General features: G+C 42.3%; 1 protein-coding gene across 1 annotated transcript; it reads left to right on the plus strand.

The window, feature by feature from the left end:
* Nucleotides 1-345: 345 nt before the first annotated feature.
* LOC149146714 (uncharacterized) lies at nucleotides 346-7,367 on the plus strand. Its single transcript, XM_089452842.1, has 3 exons — nucleotides 346-494; nucleotides 3,353-3,474; nucleotides 6,670-7,367. The coding sequence occupies exons 1-3, from the start codon at nucleotides 346-348 to the stop codon at nucleotides 7,251-7,253; spliced, it is 855 nt and encodes a 284-aa protein (XP_089308968.1). The 3' UTR covers nucleotides 7,254-7,367.
* Nucleotides 7,368-17,256: the final 9,889 nt, after the last annotated feature.

Here is a 17,256-nt window from a genome sequence, read left to right on the forward strand (position 1 = left end):
TTAGCTGCATTCCATATTAGGGAACCTAGGCCAACGTCTTTGAGCAAAATTAAGTCATCTACTGGTCTATTATTGGCATATTTTGTTGTCTAGAGGATAGCCCAAGGAGTATGCGGGTCTGAGATCCATTTCCACCAGATACGTGCTCCCATGACCATGTTGCTGTGTTGAGGATCATGTAACCCAGTACCTCCGAAATTTTTCGGGAGGCATACTGTGTCCCATTTTACCAATGCCCATTTTCTCTTTTGTTTCGTATTTCCTCACAAAAAGCCTCGTTGAAGATTTTTGATTGCCTTGAGAACCCATTTGGGTGCTACCAGAACTGAAAAGAGGTAAAGCGGCATGGATTGTAACACTGCTTTGATTAAAACTAGACAACTTGCCATGTTGAGTGCTCTGAAGGTCCAAGAAGAGATACAGGCTTCTAGTTTTTCTAAGAGCACAAGCCAAGATGAGTGCTTTAAAGCAGAGGCAGTCATAGGAGCACCCAGGTATTTGGAGGGGAGAACCACCTTCAAGAAGCCTAGGATCCTAGAAATTGAGGATTGGGTTATAGTAGGGGTATGAAAGAAAAAAAATTGGGATTTAGCTTTGTTAATGCAAGCTCCAGAGGCGTCCGAAAAATCAGATAAAATGGATTTTAATTTGAGGGCTTCTTGGACCGAGGGATGACCAAATAACATGTTGTCATCCACGAATTGCTGGTGGGTAAAGGCAGGGGTGTTGGGAAAGGATAGGCCTCTTAATTGATGGGAATGAAGGGCTTCTTTGATGTATCGTCCAAGACCCTCCGCCATAATGACAAACAGAAAGGGGGAGAGGGGGTCCCCTTGTCGAATGCCTCTGGATGGGTGAAAGGGGGTGGACGAGATCCCATTGACTAGAATTGAGAAGAAGGTAGATGTAATAAGACTCATTATCCACCTAACCCAAGGGGGGGTGAAGCCAAAGGCGAGCAACATTTTTTGAATATACTTCCAGCTTAAACTATCAAAAGCTTTAGAGAGATCAATTTTTAGGAGCATACCTGCTTTTTTGAACTACTTTAAAGAGTGAATGATCTCGTGAGTGAGAATAATGCCATCCGTGATTTGCCTTCCTTCCACATATCCTGATTGCTCTGGTGAGATAAGTAATGGAAGCAGGGGTTTCAGTCATGAGGCAATAACTTTGGAGATGATTTTATATATGACATTACATAGTGCAATAGGTTGGAATTTGTCCGGGGTTTGGCAATGATCTTCCTTAGGAATGAGGGCAATGAAGGTTGCGTTCAAAGATGGAAGCATCCATCTAGTAGTCCTGGATTCCTCAACTACTTGCCATACTTCCTCCTTGATTAGTTCCTAGAAGTTGTGGAAGAAATTGGATGTGAAGCCATCTAGGCCAGGTGCTTTTCCTACTTTAAGTTGTCGCATAGCTGTCTCCACTTCCTGTAAAGATATAGGCCTGAGAAGGATTTGATTGTGTTCCTCTGTAATGATCTTAGGAATATTCTTGGTGATTTTCTCTATAGCTAGCATCTAATTGATCTGAGGTTCCTGGTGCACCTTCTGAAAGTGGGTGAGGAGTTCCTATTCTATATCCTCGTGTTTTTCCAGTTGTTCCCCTTGCCGATTCTGGATGTGAGAAATGTTGTTATGCATTCTCCTTTGGATAGTAGTGCGATGGAAGAACTTTGTGTTGCGTTCACCCTCTTTAAGCCATCTGATTCGTGACTTTTGCTTCCAGAGTATTTCTGCCTGCTTTGCTCTTTCTGAGATTTGCGATTGTAGGTGGCTTTCTTGTTCTGCTAGGGCTTCAGATCTTCCTTCTACAATGATTCTCTGTTGTAATCTTTTCATTTCTTGATCAAGAGTGCCTTGTGCTTGGAAAATATTGCCAAAGGTAAAGTGATTCCATTGTTTGATGTTATTCTTGAGATTTTTGAGTTTTTGCTGGAGCTGATACATTTTTGTGCCTTCTAGCGGTTTGAAATTTTTCCAAACCACATTAATCAGGTTGTGAAAGTCTGGATGAGTCAACTAGAAGGCTTTGAAGCGAAAGGGCCTGCGTGTATTATTTCACGGTCTTTGCCATTGAAGCACGATAGGCCAGTGATCTGAGCTTGAGAGCAGTAAGATTGAGGCCGAGAAGTCCCCTCCAAGATGGATTGCATTGTCAGAAAGCAGGAATCGATCCAATCGAGAGGCAATTTGATGAGAACCCACTCGTTTGTTGTTCCATGTGAATATTCCATTGTTGAATGAAATATCTATGAGCCAGTTGTCTTGGATCAAGTTTTTGAAGTGAGTGCTTTCATTGTCCAGCTTGGCCCTTCCCCCTCTTTTTTCCTCCAATTTTGTTATCATATTGAAATCTCCTCTTGTAATCCAAAGTGGATGAGTTCTTTCTGAGTTGATCTGAGCTAAAGTATTCAGAATGTCTACCTTGCTTATTGCATCCTGGGGGAAGTAGACATTGGTTATGTGTCCATGAACATTTGTCCCTATAATATGGAAGGTGGCTTGAATAAAGTGCTTACTAGCATGAATGTTAGTAAGTGTTATGGCTCTTTCATCCCACACTATTGCCAGTCCTCTTGATGCTCCTGTGGCATCCACTGCAACCGCTTTGCTACCTGGCCATGCTTTGGCAAGGATCTGATCCAGTGTTGTAGAGTTACATTTGGTCTCCTGCAAGAAGAATACTTGAGGTTTCTCCTGTTGAAACATGTTTTTTATCAGTCTATATTTCCCAGGGTTGTTGAGCCCTCTAATGTTCCATGAAATGAGCTTCATGATGCATGGTTGGGTAGGGGATTGTAATACTTTGTAAGCTTGGAATATCTTTCGGATTCCACCAACATCTCTCCTATGCGGATGGTTCTTTGAAGATCTATTTTCCTTCCTTGTTTTTTATTATCTTTGAAGATGTTTCTTCCATCCCATTGACTTCCAGTTTGGATACCTAGCGATCTTTGCTGCTGTGCTCTGGAGAGAATGACTTCTAAGTTTTCCAGCTGCCTTTCTGGGATCTTATCATATTCTTTTTTCTTACATGCTTGTTCTAGTCCCAGTATATCCAGATCTCCAATGTCGAAGCTCTCTGGCTCCTCTTCCATGTGCTGGGCTTCTTCTCGCTCTACCTCTGTGTCCTCTACAGTCGTGGGTTCCTGTTGCATGCTATCTACCTCCATTCCTTGAACATTCCATTTTGGGGATTTACTGGAAGGGGCAGATTTGTGATCTGAGGATTGCGTAGATTTTTGGGCTTTCTTTGAGCTTGAGGGAGTGGGTTGGGGATTCATCTTAGGAATTGCTTCGGGGTGGTCCAGGTTTTCTAAGATGTGAACCTCCGGTTGAATCAGGGCTTCAAAGCTATTACTGGTTGATGGCATGGAGGTATTGGCAACAGGTTTTTTTATGGATGAAGAGGGCTTTTTGTGGGTCTTTTTGCGATTGGATACTTTGGTAAACCCATCCGAGTCAGGTTTGTCCATTGTGGGAGAGGTCGAGGATTTCAGATTAGAGGGACAATCTCGGAATAAATGGCCAAGGGCGTGGCATTTTCTGCAACGGAATGGGACATGCTCATAATCTATTGACTGTATCCATTCGAAATCATCATGATATAGGCTTACCGCATCTGGGAGAGCTTTGCTGAGGTGCATATATACACATATTCGCGCATATGAGGTATATCGCTTGAGTTTCGTCTCCTCTGCAACTTTGATGAATTCGCCCAAACCATTCCCAATATCTTGCAGCGAGTCTTCATCCCAGTATTCCAAAGGGAGGGAGTAAAGGTGAATCCAAACCGGTGCCCAACTCAGATCTTCTTTGTCTGATTGAAACGCTCAATCCAGTCTCGCAGGTATAGTCTTGTTGCATTGAAAAAATATGGTCCACCATCAAGTACCCTGTTTCGGTCCTCTAAACAGTTGAAGATTGCAGTAAAGAAACCCTTAGGCCCTAACTTCAGAGTAATGTGCCCCTTTGGTTTCCATTTGGCTGCTATCCAGCCATGCAGTGCTTTCTCTGTGGGCCAGAAGCCTATGAACTTTCCAATCAATGCATGATCCTTCATATACTAGATTTGATGACTTGGGAGCTCAATCTTAGGTCTATCTACTGCTACAGGCTTGCAGGTTGCCGACGTCACTCTGGGTTCTTCATTTCTATTGGTATTCTGTGGCGCGTTTTCGTGCTCTGTTCCTGTATCTTCCTAATGGTCCTCACTGAAATCTTTTGTGTGTCACAAAACATTTTCTGTAGCTGGGGGGGAGGCTCCATATCCTCCCCTTGAGGGGGTTCCATCACTGGTTAACTATTCCTTGTCGTGTAGTAGTTGTCTTATGGCTGGAGGGTAATGGCAAAATGGCGATGTCTGTAAAGGTCTGCCATTTGCAAAACTGTAACAAACCCTAGTCGCTCATGAACCTCTTGCCTACATGGAACAAGCTTAAAAATGAATGAACTATACTTTTACTCTTTCATGTTACAAGAAAAAGTAAAATCTTATTATTTGTAGAGATTAGCCAATTATAAATCATTGTGAGTTTATTCATGTTGAATATTGGACAAAAGAAGATAGCTATAAGCCTATTCCTCTGAATCTAGTAGATGGAAAGAGTCATAGCCAAGTATCGGTTCATGATGTTGTTGTAAAAAGACTAACATATGAAGATAAAGGTACAGAGGGAGATATAGTTAACATTTATAAAAAACCATAGCCATTTATTAACTATTTTATAGCTTTATGTTCAATGAAAGAGATTGGATTTTGGATTTATTCTTAGGTTCATGTAAATTTTATTATATAAAATTAAATTTCAATATTCTTTTTTAAAATTTTATGTGTATATATTAATTTACTTAATTATTTATTTTTTACTTGATGAATAGGTACAACACTAGAATGTTGCCTACAAAAAGACCAAATTGCACTTCCATTGAAAATGCTCATTACAATGCACTTTTATTCAAGAGAGAATTAGTGTCATTCAATTTCTTCCAAATGAAATGCAAAAAATTGGTTTGAGGGAAGGAGATTCTAATGAATAACATGTGGCAAAAAAAGAAAGGGAACCTTAACCACCATTAGATGGACTGAATCGAAAGAGATACTTTGAAAGATTTGCAGACATCAAAGATCTATCAGAATAGGAAAATGACCTAACAGAAGCACAAAATACTATAGAAGAAGACAATAATAAAACTCTAGAAAATGATGAGCATGAATTATATGATATTATTGATTAAATTTAAGTTTTTCTTCCAAATCAAGCTTGATTTTGAGAACAATCCATTAACTTATAATGTTTTGAGTTTAAGAATTTATAAGAAGTATTCCATTATTGTTATTATATATTTAATAGTTATATTATTTGATTTTCACCTTTTTATGTAAATCATTATTTTTTGAAACTTTTCTTTTATATTAATTTTTTTGTTTCATAATTTATTATATATCTTTATTAAAAAGAAAAGCAATTAATATCACAATTTTTATATTATGATAATTTTATTAGAATTCAAAATCAATAATACACTCAATATCCTAACTCTTTTATATTAATTTGAAAGCTTTTCATTTTTATTTTTTTTATATAAAAGAAATTGTAAATTTAAGTATGGGGGTTTACGCAGTGCATTATATTAGATATCATTTTGGGAAGTCCTGGTTACCGGGTGCAAGCCCCGGAAGTGATGATTGATGCTATGTGATTCATTTCATTAGTTTCAATCCCACTTCTTCACCCCTGTGAGCATCACCCGATGTAATGAGTGCTAAGTGAACTATTCAAAAATCATGAGAAATTAGTCAGTTACGACTACCTCTCATGGAAATGGTCATACATGAATGACTTACTTAACGCAGTTGAATCCCAAAATGATATCTAATAAATTGTAAATTGTTTCTTTCAAATCTACGATATCTCCATTGTGGTGAAAATCCTTTACCTATACACTCCAAAGCCTAAGAAATTTTGAAGGTTAACCACATGGATTCTATTTAACATCTCACACCTCATAACATTGCTGTCAAATAACAAACTTGTGCTTTGTAGTCGTAAATATAAATCGCCTCTTCGTTCGTCTATGCGTTTATTTAGCAGTAATCCCAATTGAGCGCTAACTTATAAGGATAACCTGCCCTTTTAAACTTCAGGAGTATATGTCCTTTCAAATCTCTAAAGTCCCTAATTTATATAATTTTGTGCCTCCTATTCATTGTTTTTTCGATAATTATCCTCCCAACAACAACTATGATTATCTAATTTATTGTGGCTTAGTTGTAACTTCAACTTGCATTGCAACTTGAAGGTACCTGTCCATTATATTCCGCCTCCAAAAGACAAATTCCACCGTAATACAGCGCCAGAGGAATGGTTGCAGCCGTTATGAGAGGCTTGGAAATCATCCTTTCGCGTCAGCGGAAGAGAAGAGGCGACGTCTTCTTTTCATTGTCGCCGTCCCATGCCACCTCATCGTAAATGATAAGTCAAGAAAATGGCCAATCATTACTTTAACACAAACACACAAAAATTCCACGTCAGCCCGTGACAACGAAATCCTTGCACTCTTCTATATCCCGCCGTCTTAACTCTGCTCGCTGGCATTGTCAACCGCTTCTTCGACATCTAACTCCGCGTACATTATTAATTTGTTATTGAAGCATCAGTACTGACAATATCCATCGCACATTTTGTACAAAATCCCACCATCCAACCTTCCAATATCTCATATCAATTGTGGCCAGTGCTGTTTCACACATCAAATTCCATGTCGCAGATGGATGAATCCCACCGCCACACTCGCTCTCGCAACCCTACATCCGCCGGCCTGCTTTTCTCCTGCGGCTTCTGCTGTGGGTCGGACAACGAACGCTCAGTCCTTTGGCCTTCGTGGTTTCGGAAGGCCAGGCGATCGAACCGCAGGGCCGTCTCCGTTGACGTGGGTTCTGAGAATGGGTGTTGCAAGGGCTGGAACAGCGTCGGACGGGCCAGAGGGTGGTCACAATCCGCCATTGATGCCGCCGGACTCTGCTGCAGTGGGCCCATATGGAAACGTGTCGTTCGCAGGTTCAAGAAGGATGGCAAACCAATTTGCAGCTCCAAGCCCTCGAGATTCCGGTACGATCCTCTGAGTTACAAGCTCAACTTCGATGACGGGTCTCGACAGGGCCATGATTATTGGCTCCAGGGTTTGTCTTCGTCTGTCGTCCAGCCCGGGAAGTCTACGCGCACCCCATCAATGAAACCCTAAAAACCCTCCCAAATCCCTCAAATACATACAAAACCTGCATGTCACGGTGCATTGGAATACGTTTCGTGGTTTTCAGTCTTTCACTTGGCGCTTAGTGGGTTCGAAACCCTGTCCTTTCCCATAACATCAGTCACATCTAATGTTTGTATTTTGTGGAACTATATCTTCGGCTTTTTCGTATTTAAAAATATAAGCAGAAACTGTACAAGGCCCAGTCTGGGATCTTTCTAAATTTGGTTGGTGTGTTCCGTTAGAATATTATCCAAGATTACCATGGTTAATCACCATCTTAGCAAATGCCGGAGAACCCAAATTAGGTTTAAGTCGCTTAATTACATCGAAGATGCGTATTCTTGCATTTTTCGTGTGATTTATTGAAATCCCTTTTAGCATAGAGAGCAAGTTTCGATTCCTCATTTTAAGCTTATCAGGCACAACATAAATTCGGAGAAAATTGTAAAATAAATGATGGAGAAGGTGAAAGATAAATTAGTAATGGTATCTATAGGACTAAAGCAACGCAGATAGGAGTGACGAATGTAGGAGTGAGGAAAGTAGAAGGTAATAATGAAGAGAAATATATGGATAATCAAATACTATGAAATTTTCTTTTTTATATATTTTCCAAGGAATGTAGCAATATCTTAAATTTAATAAGAAAGTTACATGTATAGATACAAAGTAATGAGATTACAAAATTCAAATTACAAATGTAATTTTGGTCTAAGATACACTATTTATAAGAATTTATATTATAAGAATATTAGAACATCAACATGAGTTAATTATGCTAAAGGATTTGAATACGAGACTACACTATGTATGTGTTTCTTTGAGCCTTCAAGAATTGTTCTTGCCATAGGGGGTATGTCAAGGTGTTATTCTATTATGTCAAATATTCGGTCCAAGTCTCTCAAATGGTAATGAAGGTGTTCTAAACAAATGATAACCTCTAAGAGTTGCTACCAATACATTAGCTTGGGTAGCCATGGACTACCTTGTGTCTCGGATTCAATCACCCATCTTACTAGTACCTTTGTATTTGAGAGTGGATTTCTATGCATGGAAGCTTCTCGCTTAGCTCGCGTAGTATCTTCTTGGACAAGAGCTAGCATCAGGTCTCAATATCACCCAACGAAACCCTCCAAACGATAATACATGCAGTTGTGCTCCTTTCGGGCTCGTTGTTGATAATAAGTTGCCCCCCTCCAAACCTACCCCAGTTGGCATGACATTAAGGCGAGATAAATATGTTTAACAATTTTAGTGTAAATAACCATTATTCATTAGGAATTGATTTTTTATTATTTATTAAAACTACATCATTGGGTGCCCTTTAATAATCCATTAATAGTAATGTTTTACTCCTACTATATATATATATATATTTCTAATTAAAAAAAATAAAAAAATCTTTTTTATTACTTATACTTAAGAATATCGTGTTGAAGGGAGCTCTGGAGACGGCTGCTAGGGTTCTGCACCACGCTCAGACGGCGCAGACTGATCTGCGCAGACAACCAACAAGGACCTGACTATACGAACAGGCATCTCTCAACTGCGTTGTAAGAGGTCGCAGGGCACATGGGCGACCCCCAGGGGGGGGCCTCGGCAACCTCCCCCAATGCACACAAAGGGCAGCACCAAAACGAGAGAACAATACGATTTGGATCGATCCATGAGAATGACATCAATCAAGAAATCCCGCGCCAGAATGAGCGCAAGGGAAAAGAAAACCTGGAAGCTAAGGTGAATGGAGAGAATGGGAAGCAAAACCAACCAGATGGAACCCAGAGGGTCTCTTCGACCACCTGCAAACCAATAGCTACAGATCGACCCAGAATCGAACTGCCGGGGGAAAAAATAGAAGCAAGAATCCAATATATGATGGATCATGCGCTCATTGGAAAATTCATAGGGTTTTGGCCGACGGAAAAAGCCCTCCACAGTTGGATCGCAGCGAAATGGAAGCCTAAGGGAGATGTGTCTCTGCAGTTAGGCCCAAAAGGATTCTTCACAACGATCTTCTTTTGTCTGGAAGACAAATACAAAATCCTGGTTGAGGGACCTTACTTCTTCAACTCAGCTGGCCTATACTTACGGGACTGGGCTCCCAGATTCAACCTGGATCAGGAGGATCTCACATGGGCTCCAGTCTGGATAAGACTATACTCACTGCCAGATGAATACTGGGATGAGGACATTCTGAAAAACATTGGAAATGGTTTGGGGGAATACATAAAGGCTGCTGAAGAAACGAAACTACGAAGATATACATCTTACGCCCGCATCTGCGTCTTCATGCGCCTAGACAAAGCCCTGCCAGAATCGGTAAGTCTCTCTCACCGTGACTATGAATGGATCCAGCCTTTAGACTATGAACATGTTCCGTTTCGCTGCCGTAAATGCCATGCCATAGGGCATCTTTTTAGAGATTTCCCCCTGAATGTTCAAGCTAAAGCCCCCTCCCCCACCGAATCTCAGACCCATGATGGCTTCACCAAAGCCCCTACCCGTAAGCGAGCGCATAAAAAACCATCAACAGGGAAGAAACCCAAACAGAACATCGCCTCTGATCATGCAGTCAGGAACAACTTTGGAATCCTGGCTCATGTCACGGACGAGCATACCACTTCCTCTCCCCCAAGCACTGATCTCCCCTCATCCTCTTCCCAGCCACCTCCCTCGGCCCCTCCATCCAATCCCCTGCCTACCAAAGATCCCCCAGACCACAATAAGGAAAGCAAAGAAAAGCAGCGGGAAAAAGACAATGAAATGGAGGTTGATGGATCCTCTGGCCCCTTTCAGGGTCCAGACATACCCACGGAAGAAGATAACCAGGTGCAACGAATGGAGGAAGAACCGGAAAGTATAGATCTAAATGGATTAGACATACTCGAACTAGAAGCAGCATGCAAGAAGAAAGCGTATGAAAGCATCCCAGAGCTACAGCTTGACAAATTGGAAATGGTCATCTCCAGAGCCTACCATCAAAGTCAGCTTGGCATCCAGCCAGGAAGTCAATGGGATTTAAGCCAAACCCCAAAAGATTCCAAAAAAAGGGGAAGAAGAACTGACCTTCAAAGAACAATAGCGGTCGGGAAGATCTTGGTAGACTCCGGTAGGTATGCTAAGCTTACGAAGTACTACAAGCCCTCCACCAATAGTGACTCATGAAGCTCATTTCATGGAACCTAAGAGGGCTCAACAGCCTCGGAAAACTCAGAATGCTAAAAAATATGGTAAAAATGGAAAAGCCGCAAATATGCTTTCTCCAAGAGACAAAATGTAATAGTACAACTCTAGAAATGATACTCTCTAAAGCCTGGCCAGGATGTCAATCAGTAGCTGTAGATGCATCCGGCGCATCTGGGGGATTAGCCATTGCGTGGAACTCTCAAGCACTCACTCTGTCGGACTTTCATGCTTCACACAATCTAATACAGGCTACCTTCCACATAGTGGGCACAAATATACATGGGAATCTCTCGAATGTATACTTCCCTCAGGAAGCAAGGGAAAAGATTGCTCTCCTCCATACCCTAGAAGCTCTTAACTCCAATAGAAGGCACCCACTCTGGATAGCTGGAGGGGATTATAACATGATAACAAAATTAGAGGAGAAGATTGGTGGCAGAAACAGGTTGGAACAGGAAAACACCCACTTCAAAAACTTTATTCAGAATGCTTCCCTGATAGACTTACAATTTTGCAATGGCACTTTTACGTGGAGCAATCGCAGAGCAGGCATACATCAAATAGCCTCCAAGCTGGACTGCTTTCTAATCTCAGACAACTCAGTCCACTTGGGGGGAGATTTCTCAGCGGCCATTCTTCCACACTCTGGATCTGATCATTGGCCGGTTGCCCTTCAATGGCAACGTCCAGGCAATAACATAAGAAGACCTTTTCGCTTTGAGGAGTTTTGGTTCACTCATCCCTCACTCAGAGACTTCGTCAACTCCACGTGGACATCCTTCAGCCCTCCAGAAGGATCCAAGATGTTCCAGTTTCAACAGAAACTCAAACATCTAAAGCTTAGCCTCAAGAGATGGAACAGAGAGACCTTCGGAAACATCTTCAAGGCGCAAAATGATCTTCAAAAAGACCTGGAGGATCTGCAGAGAGAAATAAGTACAGGAGGCCATACAGAGAGAACCCTCGAACAGGAGCAGCGCATCCACAATCAGCTTGAAGAAAGAAGAAAGCATGAGGAGATATACTGGAAGCAGAAATCCAAAATCAAATGGTTGAAAGAGGGAGAAAGAAACACCAAATTCTTCCATAGAACCACCGTGCAACGCAGAATGGGCAACAATATCCCTTACATTCAAAAATCAGGAGGAGAAAGGGTGGAACAACATGAGGAAATTGAGAAGGAACTCCTCGAACACTTTAAGCAGGTCCATCAAGAGCCTGACATCAACAGACATCCTGCAATTGAAAGAATCACTCACAATGTACCAAAATTAATCACAGCGGAGCACAATGAACTCCTCCTCAGCCCAATTCAAATTCAGGAAGTGGACACAGCAATGACTCAGCTTAAAGAAGGAAAAGCTCCCGGCCCGGATGGATTTACCACTACTTTCTTTCACAAGTTTTGGGATTTAATAAAGTTGGAAGTCTGGGATGTGGTGGAGGAGTCGCGAGTTTCTCACTGGCTGCTTCCCTCGCTCAACTCCACCTTCATAGCCCTAATCCCAAAAGAGGAGGACGCGCTCAAACCGGACAAATTCAGGCCAATCGCACTTTGCAATGTAATATACAAAGTCATCTCTAAAGTCATTGCAAACAGGCTAAAGCCCCTCTTGCCAATGCTCATCTCTCCGGAACAGTCAGGATATGTGGAGGGACGACAGATTTTGGACGGAATCATCCACACGCATGAGATCACCCACACTCTCAAGCATTCAAAGCAGGCAGGTATGCTCCTTAAACTTGATCTTTCCAAGGCTTTTGACAAACTCAGCTGGGATTATATACAGCAAATGCTATCTGCTTTTGGATTCAGCCCCACCTGGATTCGATGGATTATGAGCCTTATCTCCTCCACCAGCTTCTCCATCCTAGTGAATGGGATCCCCTCTCGCCCCTTCTCCCCCTCCCGTGGTATCAGGCAAGGTGACCCCCTTTCCCCCTTCCTTTTTGTTTTAATGGCTGAGGGCCTGGGACGCCACATTAAAAACGCCCTCCACTCACACCAGCTTAAGGGTATCTCCATCCACCATCTGCCAGCTACTTCCCATCAACAATTTGTTGATGACACGATGCTGTTTGGTTATCCATCTGTTCAAGAAGCCTCCATATTTAAAGCAGTGCTAAATGATTTTACCGAAGCCTCTGGAACTAGCATCAACTGTTCCAAATCGCAGATCTTCTTCTTCAATACCCCCCCGGTCGTCAAGTCAGCCATAGTCCGCATTCTGGGGTTCCCCATAGCCACCCTTCCTTCTAAGTATCTCGGAGCTCCCCTCACTGCCTCGGCCATCAATCATTCCTCTTGGCGCAATTTAATTGAAAAACTTGAATCACATCTCAACCAATGGACTCACAGATCTTTGAATTTATTCAGCCGCGCGGTACTTATAAAAGTTGTTCTACAAGCAATGCCGCTGTACCTTTTCTCCATCCTGGCAGCACCCAAGTGGGTCCTAAAAATACTAAGGAATATTCAGAGAGGTTTCCTTTGGGGAAGCAATGCAACCAACTGCAAATGGGCTCTGGTAAAATGGAGCACAGTATGCAAACCAAAGGAAAAAGGAGGAATTGGTCTAAGAGATCCGGAGCACAGCAATGCTATCATGGGAGCCAAGATCTGGTGGCGGTGGCTTACCAATCCAGGTAAGCCATGGGTCACATTATGGACAGCAAAGTATGCCAATCAGCGACCCCAGGAAGAGCTTATCAGATTAAAGCCCAGCGACAAAGGATCGCTAATTTGGAATGCAGCCAAAGCACATTATAAAATGATCCAGCAGCATAGTTTCTGGGAGGTAAGAAATGGCCATAACACTAGATTCTGGACGGACGCATGGAATCAAATGCCTGCTCTCAGCAATGTTCTGAACCTGCCTCTAAACAACACAGTGGAGGAGACACAGCAAGCTAAGACCAGGCAATACTGGACCCAGGAAACTGAGAAGGGCTTCAGAATTTGGAAACCGGGTAACCAAATCCTCACAAATGAAAACCACCAAATTTCCATAGCGTTGGAAATGGAACTCAGCAAAAGGAAAATCAGGTGTGATGAAAGGGGAGATATCCTAAGGTGGGGGTATCAACCAAAAGGAGCTTTCACCACGTCCGAGGCATACAAGATCATCTGCAACGACTCTGCTCCCCAGGATCCAATTTGGTGCCAAATATGGAACTCTGGCTCCTGGCCCAAAATCTGTCACTTTCTCTGGTTGGTAGGGCATCAGAGAATCCTAACTTGGGACAAGCTTAGAAGAAGAAACTTTCATGGTCCTTCCATCTGTTTCAACTGCAATGCCCATGAGGAAACGCTCCAACATCTGCTGGACTCCTGCCCCCTAGCCAATCAGCTATGGGAGAAAGCAAGCTTTCGATGTCAAAGAAGATGCAGACTTGAAAATGAAATTACGAATTCCATGCGTCAGTGGCAAAAGGACCCGTACAAGAGCAAAATCCTCAATCATCTATGGCGATTGATTCCTGGGCTAATTCTATGGAGCATATGGAAGGAGCGAAATAAGCGCATTTTTAAAAATCAGCGCTCTTCGCTGGACAATATTTGGAATATGCTATGCAAAAATATTCAAGAAACTTTGATGCTAAGACCCTGGAAGGAGGAGGATTGGCCTACACTAGCCAACGAGAAAACTATCATGGATAATTGGCAAATTAGATGCACTAAAAGCTTACACCAGCAGGACCACTCTGCAACCAGCACTGAAAATCAGGTCGCATGGAAGCCCCCGCCAAAGCACACATTCAAACTCAACTTTGATGGTGCCTCAAAAGGGAATCCCGGGCTAGCAGGCTTTGGCGGAATAATTAGGAATCATGAAGGTGCTCCCCTGACACTTTATTTCGGAAACATTGGCTGGGACACCAACAACTCAGCTGAATTAGAAGGGTTATGGCAGGGACTTCAACTTGCTGGGAAACTCAACTTCCACCCTCTGGAAGTAGAAGGAGATTCTCAAATCCTCATCAACATGGCCAAAAAAATCCTAAATGGATCTCAGGCTAAAAAAATAGCCACCAGTTGGAGGCTTGAAGCAAGACTGGAAGCCATAGAACATGAGCTTCACAGCAATAGGGCCATCACCTTCACACACACAAGGCGTGAGGGCAACAAGGTTGCAGACTTCATGGCCAATGTAGGGGTGGGGAATAATCACTCTCTGATCACAGGGCAGCTGAATACTATATTAGCTCATGTGGAAGCTCAAGAATGCTCTCGACTGGTCCAAAAAGATGCAACTCCCCCGGATGCGGGTGATATGTGAGACGGGACAGGCGTGGGTGGCTGGACACATGCCGACCTTCGGCCATCACGTGGCACCCACAGCAAACAGCAGGAAAGGACGCAGGCGGTTTAAGGCAAAGAGGCATGGGATAGTAAATGCCTGGAGAAGTTATTCGGCCCAGCGGATGGCAACAGTAATGGCGGATGTGATCCCGAGCAGGGTAGGTGAGGAGGATGGGAATAAAACAGGGTATGAGCAGGGAATGTTGGTGGTTATGCAGACGACTGGCCTCTCTGTCTTCGTAGTGATACCTTCTCAGACGGACGGGCTCACCACTCGTTCGACTCCGATAGCAGAAAGTCTGGTTCAACTCGCGGCTTGTTGGAATTCTCGTCCCTCAATGGTGAGACCTCGACAGCGTATGCTTAGCCGTCGAGGCACTTCCAGAGGGGGGGTCTCTCGCAGGCATGAAGGGGATAGTGTTGGCCATTGTTGCCACTGCAATCTTGCTAGCTCTATTGGAGCCAACCCCCTACACTCCAGTCAATTCATGGATGCAGGGGCCTCGGGCTCGGCTACCTTGCCAGCCTTTGGCTCCACCATCTTCAATTTCACCAGCTCCACAAATAATCCAAGGATCAGCGCACATGTTTCTATCCTGTTTGTTGAAAATGCTCAAGACGACGACGACTCCATGGATGAACAAAGGCAACGGATGAATGTCAACCCAGGGCAAGCAGTGCAGGCTCCGGAATCTGATAAGGAGCAAGAGGCAAAGGGACCGGCTTCAGACTCGGAAAATGCTAAGCAAACTCAGAACGTTCAAAAGACGGACACTGGGGAAGAGGCGGCGACATTTCCTACTGATGCTGAAAGAGAAACCTATGGGTGGTGCCGAATTGAGGAAGAGCAAATGGATGAATGAAGGCGCCCGCACTCAAGGTTCTTTTGGCTTTTTGCCTGGTCTACTGGTCTTATCGGCTATTTGTATCTGGTTCAGTTATGGTCTCTTTCGTTTTCTGTATTGTCATCTTTGTTTCAGAATTTTTGTTAATGGATTGGGCAAGAACAGTCTCCCCTGCGAGGGAGGAAATGGATGGTCAATCTCCTTTTTGTCTGATGCCCCTGCGTGGGCTTGCTCCTATGGTCAGCCTTGGTTTTTAGTTTGTTGCCCCTGCGCGGGCTTGCTACTGTGGTCAGTCTCAGTCTTAGTCTGGTGCCCCTGCGTGGGCGAGATCTTGTTTTTGTGTTTGGTGCATTATCGGCTCTCGGGTGTTATGCCCAGAGCCTGTCTCTCACTGGTTTCGCCATGATGTATTTTCGACCTCTGTACATATTTTAATAGATTAGTTTTTTTACCGAGAAAAAAAAAGAATATGGTGTTGAATTTGAAATGAATGATATATGTACATCTAAGCACTAATAAAGCACATTTTTTCCATTATTTTTCCTAACCTATTAGGTAGGATATTTGAATGAAATTGTCATTTATTTAATTTAATATAAATATCAGTGTATATATGAAAAATAAAGTTAGCTTATAATACCGTATAAAGTAGGTTACTTAAAATATTCTCAGCAATTGAAATTTGAAATAATAATTCTATTCGCTGTCATTAGACTTCATGGATTATTATATAAAAGAAATGAGTTGTATTCACAACAACATTACATATGATTGTGATTCTAATGAATTATTAAATTAAACCTAAGAGTTTATTAAAAAAACATTACATATGATTTTGATTATAGTAATAATTGTGTCTGAGTTATATTTTTTTAATTAATTAACTAATTATATATAGAATGACAAAGTTAATCCCACTCATGCCAATTGAGCCCTAACTTATAAGGATAATCTGCCCTTTTAAAATTCAGAGGCATATATCCTAATTATATATAGAATTATATTTAGCAGTAATCCCGATTGAGCCCTAACTTATAAGGATAATCTGCCCTTTTAAAATTCAGAAGTATATATCCTTTCAAATCTTTTAAAGTCTCTAATTTATATCATTTTGTGCATCCTATTCATTGTTTTTTCGATAATTATCCCTCCCAACAACAACTATGATTATCTAATTTATTGTTGCTTAGTTGTAACTTCACCTTGCATTGCAATTTGAAGGTACCTGTCCGTTATATTCCGGTCCCAAATGACCAATTCCACCGTAATACAGCGCCAGAGGAATTGTTGCAGCCGTTACGAGAGGCTTAGAAAGCATCCTTTGATGTGAGTGGAATAGAAGAGACGACGTCTCTCTCTTTTTCATTTCATTGTCGCAGTCTCATGCCACCACATCGCTAAATGATAAGTCAAGAAAACGGCCAATCATTACTTTAACACAAATACACAAAAATTCCACATCAGCCCGTGACAACGAAATCCTTGCACTCTTCTATATCCCGCCGTCTTAACTCTGCTCGCTGGCATTGTCAACCGCTTCTTCGACATCTAACTCCGCGTACATCATTAATTTGTTATTGAAGCATCATTACTGACAATATCCATCCCATATTTTCAACAAAATCCCACCACACGAAGTTCCAATATCTCATATCAA

The sequence above is a fragment of the Pinus tabuliformis genome, chromosome X (assembly GCF_031772625.1).
Source record: "Pinus tabuliformis cultivar Carrire ecotype Pingquan chromosome X, CPIR1, whole genome shotgun sequence".
NCBI classification, from domain to species: Eukaryota; Viridiplantae; Streptophyta; class Pinopsida; order Pinales; family Pinaceae; genus Pinus; species Pinus tabuliformis.

Excerpts from the sequence above, each read along its gene's own strand:
- LOC149146714 (XM_089452842.1), top strand. The coding sequence starts at position 346 with ATGGATTGTAACACTGCTTTGATTAAAACTAGACAACTTGCCATGTTG. Across the intron at positions 495-3,352 it reads GCAGTCATAGGAGCACCCAG|GGCTTCAAAGCTATTACTGG; the intron begins GTATTTGGAGGG and ends CGGTTGAATCAG. Across the intron at positions 3,475-6,669 it reads GGTAAACCCATCCGAGTCAG|TACTGACAATATCCATCGCA; the intron begins GTTTGTCCATTG and ends TTGAAGCATCAG.